Here is a 20,334-nt window from a genome sequence, read left to right on the forward strand (position 1 = left end):
TATATATTCAGTGGATCAAGGTGAATTCAGGGGGTTCAAGTTTGTGTCCATTCACTTACTATACAAGAAAAAAATACGCCCCAAAAAATCTTATTTAAGTAGCATGTGAGGGGTCTAACTAGGCGTTTTTCATGATTCTGAATCTATTGCAAGCATTTGTTTTGCACAAAAAACATCCGTCGGGTTTTTAGCCTGAGGAATGTTTTGCGTGCAAAACAAATGCTTGCAATGGATTCAGATATTTAACCACTTGAACCACATCAATACCTAATAAACTGTACCTTTCACTCTATACTTAGTCTGCTCTTTTTTTCCTCTACACCAAAGCTCTTGCTAAAAAATAGTCGATTGATCTGCTATTGAGCTTGTAGATCTGCTATTTTTGTTTTTTTGAAAAACTATCAAAGATTTGGAGGACCCCCTGTAGTAACTTTGAGGACCCCCTGTTGAAGACTCATGATGTATGGCATGTCATTAGCATGCAGTCATCATCTTTCTACAGTAGTTGCCTACCATTGCCATCAACATATTATCGCTGTTGGGCGGAAACCTTCTATGTACAAAATCTGTCCTTTTCTTATCATTTAAAATGTTTGAAAAAAGGCGATCTACAAGCTCCCGATGTGTCTTAATGCCTTGAAATGTGGAGACACAAGGTTTCTACCCTACGATATCCTCTGACACATTTCTCACGCCTCAGACGGGAATATGAAATGAAAGCAATAGATTACCGCTGTCGTTTTGTGTAATCGGATTACTGTAAAATGACATGTGTGTGTAATCCACTTGTCTTCTCCCTAGCATTTTCCTTGGCTTCCAAACTGTCTCTGCTGATGTGGACATTTCAGGCACACTTGTAAATGAGGTACGAGTCAACAGTAGCTGTCAGGGACGTAGCCATTCACTCGGCTCGCGGTTTTACGATTCGCGATCTTGGGCTCACAACACAATTTTCTCACCACTTCAAATGCCTGGCATCTGAATCAGATGCCAGGCAACCAAAAAAGATTATTCAATAAAACCAACCATAAAATACAGTAATTTATCTCTTATGTTATCTATATCAAACAAAAGAATGGTTCAGGTTATTCTTAATGTATGCACCGCTTAAGTGGCCTTGTGGTTAGCATATCTGCGATTGGGAGGTCAGGGGTTCAATCCCTGACCAAATGCATCCCTGCATCAATGGCTGGATCAATGGTGAGTCCCTATGACATACTAGTGTGTCTGACTTAAATTACTCAAAATCCAACGGTTCACCGCCAAGGAATAACTCACTGTAAGTAAGTCATCAAACAGCTTCCAGGACTACAAATCCCAGAATACAACCCGAAATTACGTCATCCCAAAATGTTCCGCTCCACCCGGCCGGCTCCATGCTATCACATATAGAAAAATCCATTTATCTCAGATTATTTTCCCAGATATTTTTTTTTTCTTCCGACCCTAACTTCCGGGTGAAAGAAAAGACGACGCTCCGCCTGGCCATGTGCTTCTTGTTTACAGCATGGCCACATGGCGAAAATAAGGTAAAAACAGAGACGGATGAATTAATTAATACCCGGCTGTCGAATGCGTTAAATAAACACAAAGGATTTTACAGTGTAGATTGGGGGCTCCAGACAACCACCATTTTTAATTAATTAAATTAGGCGGTCTGTGGCCTAACGCATATCAAACTGCGGGTCCTTGAAATTAAAACAATAAAAAAGGTTGTTGAGATTCTCTGCTGTAGCCTAACCTTGAGGACATGAGAGACGGGGTGAGCTTCCTCCCCATCACCGGGGGATAACAATTACCCTCTCAGCTGGAAAAGACCGAATCCGTCGCATGACCTCTTCAATGAGACCCAGATCAGCATGAAAAATTGCCCCTAAATATGTAGCAACCGGCGTGGCATTTCACCGCGGAGCCGGAGGAGAGCACTTAATGGCACACCTGCGACAAAAGGGCAGCGTCTCCGGCGTGCTGATGTTGTCCATATTTTATCCGCTGTTAAATCACAATCGGCGCGTTCAAATACGAGGAACTTGATTTTGGTGCGTTGCTTTTAGAAAGCTTTTATATCCAAAGCTTTTTGTACCCATAGATATTCACAGATATGGGCTTAACTCGTACCAAAGACGATTTCTATAATAAAATCGTCTTTTTAACTATGGCCTTCCCTGCCAATCGTCTTTTATCGTCTTTTTTGGACCTCCAACAATGTACTAGGCATGATCGCGATCGTGAAATTGCATGTTTAACCCCCATACCAACCCCATCTTTCAAACATGGCAGCCATGTTTGTTTACATTTGAAGAAAACATAAGGGCTGCTATCTCCTGAATGCCTGAACGGATTTTCCAAGCGGATTTTTTGTTTGAAAGCTGTGAAAAGCATGCACATTTGTAGTGCATGATCTGTGCACGAATTTGTGCACCAGCGTGCACACTATTTTTTAACCCTTTGTACCATTTTGGTGGCGAAACGGCAATATAAGAGGTCCCACTTTACACATGGCACCGACTGTGTTAATATTGATGCCATCAGGGATCTCCATTATGGGCATAAAAGGGATTTGGTTCCCCTGGCATCACAGGGATCTCCATATATGGGCATAAAGGGGATTTGGTTCCCCTGACATCACAGTGATGTCAGAGAGTGAGAGTCAATCAACAAAAAAGACAAGAGTGTGATGTCAGAGCGGCAAACCCATAGACCGCAAAAAAGCATACACGGACATTATGCGCCGGTTCTGATAGTAAACTGCAACCGTCCTGTGTTCCAATGGATCCAGTGTAGTTAGCCACATAGCTCTTGATGATATAGGCCTACTTGTCATTGGTTCAATATTTATAAAACTGCTATTTTTTCAACTTTTGTGCGGCAGTGGCTCAGCAGGTAGAGCGGCGGATCCCGAGCTTCCCCGGAGTTAGTGTCTAAGTGTCCTTGACACTCTTGACACTGAATCCTTGCATGGTTTCCTCCGCCATCGGTGTATGAATGTACATGTGTGTGAATGGGTGAATGTACTGCGCAATCATTGTAAAGCGCCTTGAAAGAAAGCGCTTAATGCACCATGTACCATTTACTTTAGTATGACAAAATAGGACAATGGAATTATGAACTATGTTACAGCCGACAGCAAAGATATAAAATCACCAAAAATAGAAGAAAGAGAGGTTGCGCTTCAGCAATGGGTTTTCTCAGTGGAGTGCACACATGTAGGAATCAAAAAAATATCTCACTATATTTATACTGTATACTGTATATCTTTAAGCAACATTTTTAATTCAAATATTTGCTTCTTTGCTCCCCATATTTTGAGTTGGGGCTCGGCGGCCAATTATATAAAGTTGTGGGGGTCCTTGACATGAAGAACTGATAGGCCTATCACAACATTCGTTTTTCATAAAACCTTTATTATATTGTGCTGTCAGTTAGTAATAGCCTATTGATATTTATCACCATTTAGGGAGAGCGTCTCTGGCTATAAAGAGGTGTCAAAGACGACACCTCAGGGAGCCTGCAGGACTTGACAGCTCTGGTCCAGGAAGCCAGACTGTCGTGCCCTGTTTTGGTGATCATCTTTCAAGTTCCCTGGAATATATATATATATATATATATATATATATATATATATATTTTTTTTTTTTAAGGTTCAGAGCAGGTACACACACTGCATCATTCTGTATTGTTATGTATTGTATCCTCTAACGCAGGGGTCTTCAAAGTTTTCAGGCCAAGGACCCCTTAGCAGAGAGAAAGATGAAGCAGGGACCCCCTCTACATATTGTATAAACTTAAAATCATAAATTGTCGATACTTAGTACCTTTCACTCTGTACTTGGTCTGCTCTTTTTTACCTATACACCAAACCTATTTGCCAAAAATAGCCGATCTACAAGCTCTCAACGCCTCGCGCTGCGAGGCGTTGAGAGCTTGTTGATCTGCTGTTTTTGGCTGAAGTTCTCCCCAGAGTATAGGGATGCGAGGGTTCAATTGTTCATTTAAAATAATTATCCTATCACACAAGGATTTGGTGGCCCCCCTGCAGTAACTCTGAGGACCCCCTGTTGAAGACTCCTCCTCTAACGGCACAGAATGTTGCACTGGTCATGCTACAGGTATACAGTATGTCATTGCTGTCAAGCGGGAACCTTGTATTATCCACTTAAACCATATACTGTACATGGGCAACTGGTCACATGCAGCCCCCACCTTCACTTAATGCGGCCCGCAGCTGCAGGTTAGTATCGGAATACTGATATAGTATTGATTTCAGCTCTTACAATTCTACAAATGCAAACATGACCCTTAATGACTCGTACTAAAATGTTATGTCCAATGTATTTGTATTAAAGTTCCTAAAGTTAACGTAAGTATGCATAACTAAATGCATTTGAAATTAAATAAAAACGATACTTTTCAGGATTCCAATAAAAAAAATATCAAATATATATACACGTGTTTTGAGCTTGTAGGTTGTCTAGTTTTGCTAAGAGGTTATAAGACGTTTCTGCCCAACAGTATAATTATGCAATGTGGCCCTCTGGAGTGAGTGTGGAAATATAGTGGCCCTCTCTGTCATTAATGTTGCCCACCCCTGCCCTGTGGTTGACTGGGATCACTCAGGGCTCTATTCTAGTGTAGAATAGAATCTGTTTATTATGGGGAAAGATTTAGCTGAAAATATCCGTTCGACAAGCACGTTGAACGTCGCAACGTGGTTCAAGTTGTTTCAGTGGAGCAATTAATTAACTTCCAGTCTTGTAAAATAAGCCATCTGTCCTTACAGGTGTCCGTGGCCTAATGCTGGGGTTCCCAAACCTTTTTGTCTCAGGGCGCCCCATAAATATCTTTTTAATCTGAGGCACCCCTACATTATAATTTTCACTCCCAGCACCTTATATTTAGCCTATAGCATATCGTCGTTGTCGGGTAGAAACCTTGTATGTTCAAAACCGTTCGTTTTGGTATTTATCATCTATAAAATGCACTAAACTAGTGAAAACAGCAGATCTACAAGCACATCGGCTGTTTCCACTAGTTTTGTGCGACAGTCTTGTATGTTGAAGCAGGGCTTTGCTTTACCAAAAGACGTACACATTTGAGACTTGGAGATACGAGGTTTCTGCCCGACAGTGACGATATTTTAGTGATTATGTTGCGAGGAAAACGGTGAGATAATAGCCATTTTGTACTTCAAGTTTATAATGACACTACATATTTTTCAAGTGTCCAAATAAATTCCAAATATTATCAAATTATCTCGCGGCACCCCTGGCCTGGTCTGCCCTCACGGCACCCCAGGGTGCCCCGTCACCCACTTTGAAAACCCCTGGCCTAATGCATACTAAAGTCCATGAAATTAAGCCACTGTGTCAGATTGAGTGTTTGCGAGGGGGAAACCCACCCTGGGTGAGCTGATAGATGAGTGGTTATCCCCATCAATCTGCCAACTTAGGACAAGACCAGAATTAATGGAGGAAGCATGGCTCCCATGTACAATGAGGGCAAATAGGGTAATATTCATATAATTGGTCCTTATAAATGCTCATCAGTGTTGGGCAATATTACTCCAAGGAGAGTAATATGTTACATTACTCCTTAAAAAAGTGATAATATTATTACTCAGGCCTATTACTTGGAATCAAGAGTAATATATTATATTACATATTATATTACATATTACTCCTCCGCAAAAAAAAGAGATACAACTGCAACAACTCCCGAAAATGCCGTTGTCGTCTGAACGGAAGGCATATCTGACATTTCGTTTTTTGGGCGGATTTCTCGTGGAAGCGGCGTCATGTAAACGCCGACCAAGTAGACCGAAATGTTGCCATCTTATAATGAACATTAGTGAGGACCAACTACTGTACACAAAGCTTGGTTGGAAATGGGTGAATTCTCTCTCTCTTGGTCCTTTTTAACGTGGATAAGACTTGCACTAAAGGGCGAGCCTGAATTATTAAGTATAAATTAAGATTTACTGCAGGGGTGGGCAACTTTGATGATGGCAAGGGCCACTATATTTCCACCTTCACTCCACAGGGCCACATTGCATATTGCTTTGTCCTACTTTGTCATTCTAGTATCTCATACAAAAGAAGCAAAAAAATAGCAGATCTACAAGCTTGTAGATCGGCTATTTTTGTCTCCTTTTGAATTGGAATCCTGAATATTTCTTTTGTTATTTTTTAATTTGAATCCTGAAATGTAACATTTTGATTTAATTTCAAACACATTTAATTATATACTCATGAATAACTTGATGAACTTGAATACAAATACATTGAACATAAAAAAATACATTTGAATACTACTATACTAGTCATTAAGCTACTATAGATTGACAGAATTAAAGCAGGTCATGTTTGGAATTATAATAGCTGAAATCAATAATATATCAGTATTCCGGTATTAACCTGCGGGCCGCATTAAGTGACGGTGGGGGCCGCATGTGGCCCCCGGGCCGCCAGTTGCCCATGTAAGCTTTACTGGATGTAGATACATATCACATGTCTAGTGAAATGTGCCTAGTGCAGTGGTGGAAGACCTACTCGCATATTTTCCTTAATAAACCCCGCCTCTTTATTTATTTGATCAAGCTCACAATGCATTGTGTTGTGAACTTGTAAATCGTCTATTTAGCCTGGCCATTTAGCTAGCTAGACTACCCTAAAATCTAAAAAAAAGAAAAGAAAAAGAAAAAACAGGAAACAGTGTGACTGCAGATGCTTTTACAAATCTATATAAAACAAACATAAATGTTAATTGGATATGCCTACGTCACATCTCAGAAATAAAACAGAGTATATGTAATGAGTGGCGCCAAATATTTCTTTTCTACCCAGAAACTGGAAGTATACAGAAATAGCTACAGAAAGAGCAGAAAGCTAAATAATTGCTAAATACAACACACGTACAGTACAAGTACTTAGAATCAATAAAATTGATTATTTGCATTGAAAAAACGATACAATTACAAAGTCAATGTATATTTTGAGTTTGCATATTGGTATAGTAGATTGTCACATCTCTATTATTGAGTTCACTTGTGTCTACAGTAGTTACTGTAGTTTCCCAGTGTATACAAGTCTGTGTCCCTGAATATTAGTTTCCCTAAATATTACTTGGATTATTCTGTTTTTGTCACTTCTTCCCATATGTTCCAATATGTATCTTAAGTTGTGAGTACTGGATCATAAAGTTGTTCTTTTGCAATGTAAGTTTTGTTTTGCTTCTTCCTACGCGTTGGGTCGAACTCAGAAAACACCAGACAGGGTGATAGTGTTCAGGAGTGTGGGATCCTCGGGGAACGGTTGGGAGGAGAGAACTGCTCACTCACCTTGGCCCTGAGTATGGTGCATCGCAGCTCGCTGGAGCTCTGGTCATAGTGAAGCTCAAACTCCAGCGTTCCCAAGGCAGCTAGAGGGAAGACAGAGGCAACAAATAGAATGCTTACAACACTGCTTCTGAAATGTTTCGGCCTCGGACTCCCATTAACTCCCATTATTAACTATTAGGGCTGTATTTTGATTGTCTTAAGTACCAGCTCTTATGCCTTATAACTTAAAGGCCTGTCCATACTGTCTCCGACCACCAAACTATTCGTCCAGAGTTCAGACTTTCCAACGCGCATCTTTCTGAACTCTTTTGTAGTTGAACTGGATGGACCTTTCTGACGAAAAGTTTGGTAGTCAGTAGGACAGTATGGACAGGCCTTTAAGTTAAATATAGAGCCCTTAGAGCGTACAAATGGAACAAAATGGACCCAAATGGGTCCATTTTGATCTAAGAGTTACATAGCGGTATGGGTCCCTTTGGTTCCTTTTTTAAATTTATTTTTGTATCCCACGATTTTGTAACCCATTTTTCCACCCACTGCCAATTGCCTAAGCTGTAATCCTGGGCGCTACTCTCCCTCTGCCAACCTGGGGAGAGCCCCGAACTGAGCTCATGCTTCCTTCAGTGCATGAGAAGTGAGCAAGCCGCTTCTTAACACCTGACCCAGGGAGAGTTTCCCCAGTAGGTCGTAGCGTGTGGAAGGAACACGTTATTCCAACCAGTTCCTTTCTCCTCCGTCAGGCTCCCCGGCTGGCCAGGGGGAGGCAGTATAGAGACCAGGATTACTGCATGTCTTTTGTGAGGGTACCTATACCCTAGGGGACATGGGGAGAACATGCAAACTCCACACAGAAAGGCCCTTTCGCCAACCCCACATAGGCACTGATGACGTGGAGGAGGCGACAGCGCTACCGACTTCGCCACCGGGCCACTGTCCCTTTGGCTCCTAACCATCATTTAGCAGGGGACCCCCTGGAACCACCTCAAAGACCCCCTTCGGGTCCCCGGACCACACTTTGAGATCCGCTGAGCTTATAGAACACATCAAAGACGGGACATTAGCATGAATCAGGAACAAACAAAACAGCTCCACGCGTGAACATGGCATTTCCACGATCTCGTCTCATCAGAAGACAACATACGGTACACACAGTACAGCATCCCTCGGGATAAAAAAAAATGAAAGCATGCGGTGGGAGCAAAGCCGGCCAAACACAGCGGAGCACATTCACAGGATGCAAATCCTCCTTTTTTACTGAACCAACAGCTGTCACATCAATCTCAACACAGCACATCTCTTGTCAACACGGCAAATCCTCTTAGAAAGCGAGGTGCAGGCAAATTAATTGGGAGCTCGACACATGCCCATGCACGCGGTATAGGGCCTATTGTCACTGTCGGGTAGAAACCTGGCATCTCCACATTTCATCGCACGAAAGTGATGGTTTTTGGACGTAAAAGGTTTTCCACTTGACGGCGATGACAATCATGTATTTATGTATATCCAACATGCATGTGAACCCAGTCTACAACATAATAACACTGTGGTTTTCTTCCAAATGAGACTGGATGTTATAGTTGTTTGCGGAATGTTATATAAAAATATAAGAAATATAAGCTCTGTCTATTAAAAAAAAGATGAGTGCACTGGTGTTGTCGGGTGGGTCAAGGCGAGGGCAACAGATACATCTAAACCAGAGGTTTTCAACCTATTTCATATTGGAGCCACGGACCACCATTCGATGAGATTAAGCCTCTCAGACCCCAAACTTCTAATCTTGTGTTATCGTCGGAAAAGGTTTTGTACACAATTCCATGCTGTATTGATGTTGGTACCGTATAGGGGAGATGACAGGCAAACGTTGACCAAAATAACAATTCTTCTACATTCTTTAATTGTGTACTGTGACTTCTAAGCAATGCAGATGCTTAAAAACTCCGCCCTAAATCACTTCTAGGCTCATTTTCCTACTTATATTGATCCAAAAAGACTGTCCATGGGGTCTATTAGGCAGAAATGCCCCTGTTGTCCAGTTTCCCCACCAGAACCCAGCAACTCTCAAAGCATAGAGTGGAGCCTATACGCCTATCACTTTTACACTATTTGTTGTGGTCAAGTGTGTTTTTATTTTTCATGAATGTGGTACTAGTTGTCATTACAAACACATCCATGTCATCGTCCCACACAAGCCATCACACTCTGCTAAACAGATGCTAGGCTTTTATGTGTTTTGCCAAGTCCCGGAAAAGATGTCCTGTGATTGGCCAGTACAGTCACTTTGATTGGCACGTGTGCCGAATGCTCACCCCAAAACGTTATTTATGAGATGGTGGTGGCTTGTGTGGGACAACCAAGGCATGGATGTGTTGGTAAGTACAACTAGTAACACATTAATGAAAATAAAAATCATGTTTGAACTCAACAAATAGTGTAAAAGTGATAGGCTTATAGGCTCCACTCTATGTTATGACAGCTGCTGCGTTGTGCTGGGGAAACTGAACAACAGGGGCATTTCTGCCTAATAGACCTCATGGACAGTATTTTGGGATAAATATAAGTAGAAGTGATTTAGGGCGGAGTTGTCCTTTAACAATAATTTTACTCTCGAGAGTGTAAAATGAAACCAAATGGACCCATAAGGGTTTCATTTGGTTTCATTTTACACTCTCGAGAGTTAGAGATCTATAAGATCCATTTGATTACCAACTCTCCATTTGGCTGGGGACCACCTGGAACCCCCTCAAGGACCACTAGTTGAGAGCCACTGATCTAAACCGCGGAATTCCTAAAAGAAAACTTTTACTCCGATATAATAATTTTGCCTCCCCCGACACTTTCTACACTCAAAATAACATTTCTCTTTTCTTCCAAGTCTGCCACATGGAGGAACTAAACCTGACAAAGAAAACTGTACTTTTAAGGCCAATTTATGGCCTAACTGCACACATGGACAGACACGCTACTTGACAACAGCACCCATTAGTGTGGACATGACTAATACGTCGTGTTGCAGGTGTCAACAGGTAATGCTAGTAACAATGACTAAGCAGCCATTGCTCATGGTTCTCAAGGTTATAACCCTCCAGAGTATTCCTTCTGTCTCATTATCCTCTCTCCCTCTCTGCGCCCTAAACGCTCCGTTTCCATACAGAGTAATAGAGCTGGGACGTGAAGTTGACAGCCAAACTGCCCAAAATGTCTCGTGGACATTACACACACAGCCACAACACACAGGCTCTGTTGTGGCTTAAAGGGATAGATAGTTCACCCCATGGAGAATTCATGGATGTTTTTTGTTTTTGTTTTGACGCATTCCTAAGCCAATAATTTGATCCCTATGGAGACACTAAGCGCCTCCTTCGTTCCCTATGGAGACACAAATACTATCCTGAAATTGTTGGCTTAGGAATGGGACAAAAACAAACAAATATCCATGAATTCAAGTCTCCATGGGGTGAGTAATAGATAGAAATGAGTCATTTTGGGGGTTGAACTATCCAATTAAAGGTCACCTAAATTTGGTGCCCATACATCAAGGGTCTTCAACAGGGGGTCCGGGACCCCTAGGGGTCCTCAGAGTTACTACAGGGGGTCCTCCAAATCTTTGTGTGATAGAAACCTTTTTCCCCTGGTCACAACGCCTCGCAGCGCGAGGCGTTGCGAGCTTGTAGATCTGCTATTTTCGGCAAAGAGGTTTCATGTAGAGGGGGGAAAGAGCAGACTAAGTACAGAGTGATAGGTCAAGTTTATTAAGTATTGAAAGTTCAAGTGGTTAAATATCTGAAAACACAAATTGACAAGAATCCAAAATACACTGATGATTGTGTAGATGTGCTATTTTCACAATAGAACCGTGTTATACAAAATGTAATGCCTCAACTCTTAGTGCTCGTCAGAGTGTGGGGTCCCCAGTTAAAATATTATTATTTTGGGGGTTGCGGCCTGAAAAGGTTGAGAACCACTGGTCTAGATTAGAAGTGAAAAAATGAGTCAGCACACTGAAATATGCTCAAATTCTTTTGAAAATGTTTTGCTCAATCTTGAAAGCATGAGGAGTTGACTAATGGGTTAGAAAGGTAACCAGTGGTGGAAAAAGTACTCACATTTGTTACTTAAAGCTCCACTGTCACGCCCCAAAATTATAATAGTATGATACAGTAGGATACAGTAGGTCACGTGGTCTTTTTTAAAACGGTCTGAAATCTCTGAATCAAATGATCCCATCCCCCGTAGCACAGCCCCCTCCACTCCCGGGGCGGGGAGGAGGAGTAGAGACAGAGAACAGAGAGCTGGCCCAAGAGCGAGATGGGATTTATGGCTATTTGAAGTGAGCTGGATCTCTGAAATTGAGTACTTTTCCCACCACTGTTCATTTGAAAGGAACGGCTCCCTACTGTGAACCGAATCATATCGTTCATTTCAAAGAGCCGTTCAAAAGACTTGATTCGTTCGCGAACGTCACATCTCTACTGGCCAGCCCCGCAGTATAACTCTATGGTTAGAGCGCAGCTTGCCCCTCTCAGTGAAAACATTGTGTTTTCCATTTCAACCATAAACATAAACAAGCATATTCACATGAACAATGGGGAAGTAACAACCAGTAACCACCGGAAATATAATTTTTATATCCACAGATTTATATATAAATTTGTGTCGATGCGGGCGATGGGAAGAAAATGTTCATTGTGCAGACATACAGTAAGTAACAGTCAATTAATTAATTTGATTGGCTTATCGTGCATTCCCACAATGACATCAACAAAATATTAACTTGTTTTTAAGATGATTTCTTAAGGTGACTTAAGTAAAAGTATCAATACTGCAATGTAGAAATATTCTGTTTACTGTCAAGATTCCAGGATGACCTCCCACTTGGGTAATGTCGCCCCCTGGCGATCATTCAGAGAAACTACTTCAGCTCCCGTACTAACGTAGGTAGGAAGGGCCTGTCACTCAAACCAGAGTGACCCGCCTCCAGGCTATAAAAGCCCCCGGAGGCGGAAGTAACATCCTCTTTTCACTCTCTGCGATATCACATTCAGATAAGTTGAAACTCAGCCTTATAATTTATTTCTTCGCTCTTTAGCCTAAAGCGGTGGCATAGGAAGTCGCCCACCGGCGAGTGTAGATTTAAACCCGTACCTAAGAATAATTATTCTTGTCCCGTCTTAAACCGACGGGTTTCTACTGCTTAACAAAGTAGTTTACCGCTTGTTCAGGCCTCTGCCTGAATCAAGCGTGAACTAGCATTAGCCGTTAGCTCTTTAGCTCGTCAGCTTTGTGTTAACGTTAGCTACACTGATTACCGCTTGTTCAGGCCTTTGTCTGAATCAAGCGTGGCCTAGCTTTAGCCGTTAGCTTGTTAGCTTGTTAGCTCTGTTAACGTTAGCTACACTGCTTCGCCATGGATCCTCTGGCCCTTCTGCCGAGGCAATGTGACTACCCAGGCTGTCCAGGACTCATCGACGGACAGGATTTTCATCCTCTCTGTGCTAGCTGCATGGGCGTTGCACACGCCTTCTCTGCACTATGTCCTCAGGGGAGAGCAGGACCCTTCTGCGACATCTGCACGGCCTTCGACCACGATGTCCTGGTACACCGCCTCTACCTGGCTAGGGCAGGCCTCGGAGCCTGTGCTCCACCAGGTGGGTCTGCTGCTCTGAACCCCACAGCCCAGTCTTTCCTTCCCCAGGCGGCCCGCACCGTTGGTCAAGGTGCGGCGCTGCCTTCCGGAGCTCCGGTTGGCAAACAGCGCGCCACTCCAGGTCAAGATGGCGCCATGCTACTTGGAACACCGCCTGCCGCGCAGCCGACCGCAGCTAGCTCCACTGTCACTGGAGCTGGCGGGTCTGGCGAAGTCGCCGCTAAGAAGGCGACCAAGAAGGCTAACATCCCTCCAGTAGCCTTTACCCCTTCGGGCGCGGTGCCCAAAAAGAAGCGATCGGATGTGACCGTCGGGGACGTTCCCCTCAACGTGAGCATCAACAAAACAGTCCAGACCTTCAGGCGCGAGTCGGACCTGAGCTCTTGTCAGAGCGAGGGTTCGTGCTCGGAATACTCTGGGTACACGGACGAGGAGGAGGAGGATATAGTCGAGGACGATGGTTCTCGACTCACAGTCACGGTAAAAAACCCTACGGCTCCAGCAAGTCAACTGGACGCCGCAGGGTCCTCCCAGTCCTCCTCTGGCGCCGCTGCCCCTCCACCCGCCAGTCAAGCGGATGAAGCGGGAGCTGAGGACGTCGATTCTGCAATAGATTTGCTGGATCACCTGACAGTCTACATGAGAGCTCTTGCCAGAGTTGGAGAGGAGTTGCCACCTCCTCTCCCCTCTGATGAGGCCGAGGATGATGACGAAATGCCCGGGCAGGAGCCTTCGGTTCCCGCCCCGTATGTCCTCTCCAGGCTGCCGCTGGTGAAGGGATTCACCAAGGCTCTTCATTCCTCATGGAAGACTCATAAAGACCCCAGAAAGCTGTCCTTCTCTGTTTTGGAGGTGGTCGGAGGTGCGGAGGCAGGCATGTCCACCTGCCCCAACCTGGACCACCTGTTAGCGCAATCCTTTCTAGGCTCCGTCAGACCCCAGTATAAGGATGTGGGCACGGCTAAGTGCGGGCCGTTTGTCGGCCCCGTCGGCACCAACCCGCCGGGGTTCACTGTTCTGGAGGACAAGATGCAGTCGGACAGGGCTCGTAACGCCTACCGGTCCGCTGCTCTGGCTGCTAAGGACCTGAATCTAATCCAGCTCTTGCTCGCTTCCACCAAGGACCTGGTCAAAGGTCTGCCCACGGGGGAGCACACAGCTGAACTGAACACTTTATTTGACATCATGCTGAAGGTCAATTGGCATGCGGTTAAGTGGATGGGCAGGTCCATGGACTACAACCTCCAGTCTGAGAGAGCCCGCTGGCTCGACTATGTCGACCTCGAGCCTAAGAGGGACGTGGGCGAGAAGCCTCTAGGTCCTCGCGGGGAGATGTACAAGTCTCTCATTAACATGGAGAACAGTCCCACCACCCTCATGGGTGGGGGCTTGGAGCTGCTGCAGGGTAGAGTTACCTTCTTCAAGGCGGCTAAGGACATCGTCGAGTCCACTACAGTGCCTCAGGAGGAACCGCAGCAAGCTAGGAGGGTGTCCCGCTCCTCCCGCACCAGAGAGAGGGGCCGCTCTGCTTCTTATAAAAAGCACTCTTCTTCCTCCAGGGGAGCATCTGCAGCCAGGGCGCCTGACAAGCCCCGCAGCAAGGTTGTAGTTCCCGAACGTGCTCAGCAGCGCCGCACGTCCAGGGATAATAGGCAGCCGTCTTCTTTCCGCGGGGGCCGCGGCAGGGGACAGCGGAAATGACACTTTGAAGAGGGAGTTTGTGTCGGGGCGGGGGTCCGAGGTGTCTCTCGGTCCCCTTCCCCCCAAGCGAGAGCGTTTGTTTTCTGTACCCCGCGTCGGGGAAATGAAAATGCCAATGTTTATGCCTCCTGTATCGGGAATAAATATGTTGAAAGAGCAAAGTCTGCCTCTGTCCAACTCTCTCGTACTTGCACAGACGACCCCATTATGCATGTCTCCTGTAGAAATGTTGATGTCCCGTCAGGACTATCTAATCAATCACAGGTTTTATCATCAACCAGTAATGTTAATGTCAAACAATTATATGGTTCCTCATGCGCGCGAGTGGACTTTCCCTCGCGTGAGCGATGCTATGAATTCAACAATGAGTCAGAAATTCTGTCGGCCTACTATGAGCCCGTGTCAAGGGACAAGCATAAAGGCTTTAGAGCAGGTATTAAACGTAAAGGTTCCTCCCCTGTCAGGGGAGAATGCTTTAGTTGTGGGCGAATCTGCTTATCAGTCGAATCGTTTTGCTCTTCCTGTCTCTCTATCGAGCGAAAGCCGAACGCTTCCGGTTTCACCGGATACGGATTCGCTCGCTCCCCGCTTCCGGTCCAGCCGCCAAAAAGCTCCGCTAGTCAAGCGGTACAACCAGAAGGTGTTTCCGCCTTGCGGCCTATTGAACCCATGCGCTCCGCTTCCGGGTGTCCCGGATACGGATACGCAGGTCTCCCGCTTCCGGTCCGGCCGCCAAAAAGCTCCGCCGTCACGGAAGCACAGTGGTGGGGTTTCTCTCTCTCAAAACACGCTAGCACGCTGCGCGAGCCAGTGGAAGTTATGCAAACCGAGCCATTGGGTATTTCGAACGATAACCAAAGGTTACAGGTTACAGTTCGCGAATGAACCTCCGCTTTCAAGCAGGGTTATTCATACCAGGGCGCGTGGTTTAAAGGCAGATCTTTTGAGAGAGGAGATCAGCTCGTTGCTAAGCAAGGGTGCTATAGTGGAGCTGGACAGGACACAATCCCGCCTGGGATTTTGGAGCCGTTATTTCCTGGTGCACAAGAAAGGGGGGGGGCTACGTCCCATCCTGGACTTGAAGGCGCTAAACGTTTACTTGAAGAAATACGTTTTCAGGATGCTAACTGTACCCACCATGTTACGGTCGGTCAGGCAAGGGGATTTCCACTGTTCAGTGGACCTGAAGGATGCTTATCAGCACGTTCTGATTTATCCCCCACACAGGAAATTTCTACGGTTCGCCTTCGAGGGTCGCCTGTACGAATATACAGTACTCCCTTTCGGTCTGTCACTGAGCCCGAGGGTTTTCGTGAAAGTGACCGACGCAGCCATCGCGCCGCTGAGACAGCAGGGCGTCAGGTTGGCTACGTACATCGACGATTGGATGATTTCAGCGAGCTCCGCCCACAAAGTGGCGCGTCACACACAAGTGGTTTTGGCTCACCTAAAGGCATTAGGTTTCATAGTCAACCACGACAAGAGCATGCTGACTCCAGCACGCCGTCTTACCTTCATTGGGGTCCTTCTGGACTCGTCCGTCATGTCGGCTCGTCTCTCAGAGGAGAGGGTGGACAGGTTTCGGAAATGCCTCAACTCCTTTCAAGTAGGCCAGGAGGTCACTTACAGGAGTTGCATGGTACTGACGGGTATGATGGCTTCCGCAGTACATCTGTTGCGGTTGGGCAGGTTTCATATGAGACCTTTTCAACGATGGATGTTATCACTCGGGATCCCGCCCTCCTTGAAGTACAAGAAGGTTACGGTTTCCCCTTCCTGCGCGATCGCCCTGTCTCCTTGGCGGGTGGAGGGGTTCCTCACCAGCGGAGTCTCGATTGGCGAGGTGGTTTCCCACAAGTCGATCACGACAGACGCCAGTCTCAGTGGGTGGGGAGCCACTTACGAGGGGCGCACAGCGCAGGGGCTTTGGCCTCTGGAGATGAGGAGTCGCCACATCAACTATTTGGAGTTGATGGCTATACTCCTGGCGCTCAAGCATTTCGAGCCTTGGATTTTGCATTGTCATGTTCTGGTCAGGACCGACAATACGACGGCCATGTTTTATGTCAACAAACAAGGAGGCCTGTCGTCGTTGCCTCTGGATCGTCTGGCTCGAGAATTGACGGTTTGGTGCTTGTCGCGCCTCAAGTCAATCAGGGCCTTACACGTCCCGGGTCTCCTCAACAGCGGAGCAGATCTCCTGTCCAGGGGAGGGCCTCGCTACGAGGATTGGTCTCTCCACCCCAGGGTGGCGAGCCAGATTTTTCGCAAGTTCGGTCAGCCAGTGGCGGACCTGTTTGCGTCAGCGGAGAATACGAAGTGTCCGTTGTTCTTCGCGGTGAAGGGCAGTCCTCCCTTGGGGTTGGACGCCTTAGCGCACACGTGGCCGAGAGGTCTACTGTACGCGTTTCCCCCCTTCGACATGATCCGTCCCACTCTGGAGAGAGTCAGGAGGTTCGGTCTGGAGATGCTCCTGGTGGCTCCCTACAAGGGCACGTGGAGATCGGCGATCGCCCCTCTCCTTTGCGAACCGGGTTGGCAGCTGCCTCAGCGCAGGGATCTGTTGAGGCAGGCCAGAGGGGAGATATTCCACCAAGACCCGCAGGTCCTAGACCTGTGGGTTTGGCACGTGAAAGGTTAAACCTGCTGGCGGCCGGTTTTTCTTCTGAAGTGGTTGATACCATTCAAAGTGCTAAGGCGCCTTCGACGAGGGCGTCTTATGATGGAAGGTGGAATGCCTTTGAGGACTGGTGTGAGTCGCGTGTTCCGCCGGTGGTGGCTCATGTGGCGTCAGCCCAGATAATTTTGGAATTTATGCAGGACCGCTTGAAAAGTGGTCTTGCGTTTTCTACCCTTAGGGGGTATCTGGCGGCTATTAATGCCTGTCACCTGGGGGTGGCGGGCAAGGCACCTTCTAAAGTCCCGGAGGTCGTCAAGTTCATGCAAGGAGTTGAACGTTTGAGGCCGGTGACTAGGTCTTTGTTCCCAGTTTGGGATCTGCAGGTGGTTCTGGGGGGCCTATGTCGGGCTCCCTTTGAGCCGCTTGTGGGGATGCCTTTGAAACTTTTGAGTTTCAAGACGGCTCTTTTGCTGGCTTTGGCTACAGCTAAAAGAGTTGGTGACCTGCAAGCTCTCTCGGTGTCTTCGGAGTGCATGCAGTTTATGAACAATGACCTCAAGGTGTTGCTCAAGCCTCATCTTCAGTTTGTTCCTAAGAACATGGTGGTTCCTAAGGAGCCGGTAGTTCTTCTGGCTTTTCATCCTCCTCCGTTTGTCTCGGTGGAGGATGAGCGGCTGAATTGCCTGTGCCCTGTCAGGGCGCTGAGGGCCTACTGTGACAGGACTGCTGGTTCTAGAGCTTCTTCACAGCTCTTCGTGGGAATGGGCAATGTTCTTGTCAGAAAGCCGGTGTCTAGACCCACTCTTTCGAGGTGGATTGTGGATGCTATTAGGCTGGCTTACTCTAGTGCTGGAGTGGAAGTGCCGGTGGCGCTTAAAGCCCATAGTACTAGGGGTGTGGCTACTTCGTGGGCACTGGCAAAGGGAGTCTCCGTGCAGGAGATTTGTGTTTCGGCGAATTGGTCTTCGCCTTCTACCTTTGCAGCCTACTATCACCTGGATATCGAATCCTCTTCGCTAGCGCATTCGGTTCTGGGTGCTGCTGCCTCCTCTACGTCATAGAGGAGTCGGATCTTCCCCTCCCACAGGTGGGCATGTAGCCACCTGGGGTATTGTGGGGGGGACCCTGTGTTTTCCTTATTTAGTGTGTCTTACTTATAAGGCGGACTTGTCCTTTCATTTAGTTGAATGAGGCGGACTTCGGTCTGTCAGGGTCTCTCTCTATTTTCTCATTCCTTCACACCCAGGTCCGGTGGGCCTGGGACCTTCTGGGTGATGGGTCACGCCCGTTTGGGCTGTGCTCACCTGTATGAGGGGTTTGTGGGGGTATGAGAGTAGGTTGTGGCTTAGAGGGGAGTTTAAGAATCCCAAGTGGGAGGTCATCCTGGAATCTTGACAGTAAACGGTAGGTTCCGTACGGAACCATTGTTTACTTAGAGATGGAAGGATGACCTCCCACGTAATGCCCCTCTGTTTCACTGAATGTGGCAGAGAGTGGTATTAAGAGGATGTTACTTCCGCCTCCGGGGGCTTTTATAGCCTGGAGGCGGGTCACTCTGGTTTGAGTGACAGGCCCTTCCTACCTACGTTAGTACGGGAGCTGAAGTAGTTTCTCTGAATGATCGCCAGGGGGCGACATTACCCAAGTGGGAGGTCATCCTTCCATCTCTAAGTAAACAATGGTTCCGTACGGAACCTACCGTTACTAATAATAGTCCGTAATTCAAAATGTACTTAAAGTACCAAAAGTAAAAAAATCACACCCGTGTGAACTGAGCGGTGGTTTACCCCCCCCCCCCCCCTTCCCCCCTGTGTGTGTGTGTGTGTGTGTGTGTGTGTGTGTGTGTGTGTGTGTGTGTGTGTGTGTGTGTGCGTGTGTGTGTGTGTGTGTGCCTGGTCTGGCCTGGCCTGAACAACAGCGCCCCTCCCTTAACATGTGTGGTCATAAAAGGTACTGCAGGCCTGCAGGCTACATACAGACACACACGCACACACACACGCATACACACACGGCCACGTATAGGAGACGGTGTAACCACCGCTCAAAAAATAGAAAATGTTTGAAAATAGCAGTGCATCGCAACGCATTGTGAGCTTGTAGATCGGCTATTTTCCAAGGTATAAAATAGGGCTAAAGTGTTTTATGTCTGCCTGTTTTATACAGTAACTAAAGTTTTCAAATAAATGTAGTGGAGTAAAAGTACAATATTTGGATCCGAGATTTAGTGGTGTAGAAGCAAAAGTATTGTAAATTGGAAATACTCAAATAAAGTACAAATACGTCAAATGGCACTTTAGTACAGTACTTAAGTAAATGTACTTAGTTACTTTTACACCACTGTGGTTTTTCCACCAGGACGTTAACATCTGGCTGGTGGTATTCTCTGATCTCTTGGTTGAAATGTGCCACAGGTCAGGTGCATCGTGCGTAGGTACGGGTGCATGCACGAGCGCGTAGGTATGCATGCGGCGCACGCGTACATGATGAATAATTGCAGACACACTTTAGTTCTTTTCTGGAATTTGACCAGGATCTAACATTTCTAAAATGGCCTTTTGGTGAAAATATTGAAAATAGCTTGGAGGTCGGCTATTTTCGGTGTTTGCTACCAGTCAATACAGGAGATGTAGCGTACAGCATGGATTTCTACACAGAGAGGGCAGTTCTTTCAACATAAAATGCTGCATTCGAGTTCAGGAGGGGCGGCATAGCTCAGGGGTAGAGAAACTGGTATTAGAGCACGAAGGGTATAAATCCCGAAGGGTTCCCAGTTCGAATCCGGGCTCCCCCTGAGTTAATGTCGAAGGGTCCTTGGGCAAGACTCTGAACCCCTAATTGCCTCCGGTGAGCAGGTTGGTGCCTTGCATGGTTTCCTCCGCCACCGGTGTATGAATGTGTGTGTGAATGGGTGAATGTAATGCACAATCTATGTAAAGCGCTTTGGATTAAAAGCGCTATATAAATGCACCATTTACCATTTACCAGGAGAGTTTGGACAACGCACTTGAATGCTAGCCTGGCGGAGCCCGACGT

At 46.3% G+C, this 20,334-nt stretch overlaps 1 protein-coding gene across 1 annotated transcript in view; it reads right to left on the minus strand.

Annotated features, from left to right (window-relative positions):
- LOC308282686 (double C2-like domain-containing protein alpha) overlaps positions 1–20,334 on the minus strand; it is a gene marked incomplete at both ends in the record, with an annotated part of 83,850 nt that overhangs the window by 49,476 nt on the left and 14,040 nt on the right. The window contains one exon of the mRNA XM_080723076.1: positions 7,337–7,416. Within this exon, the coding sequence (XP_080579202.1) occupies positions 7,337–7,416 (80 nt within the window). The remainder of the gene's footprint in view (positions 1–7,336; positions 7,417–20,334) is intronic.

This window comes from Nannobrachium achirus (genome assembly GCF_963921795.1).
Source record: "Nannobrachium achirus genome assembly, chromosome: 4".
Taxonomy (NCBI): Eukaryota; Metazoa; Chordata; class Actinopteri; order Myctophiformes; family Myctophidae; genus Nannobrachium; species Nannobrachium achirus.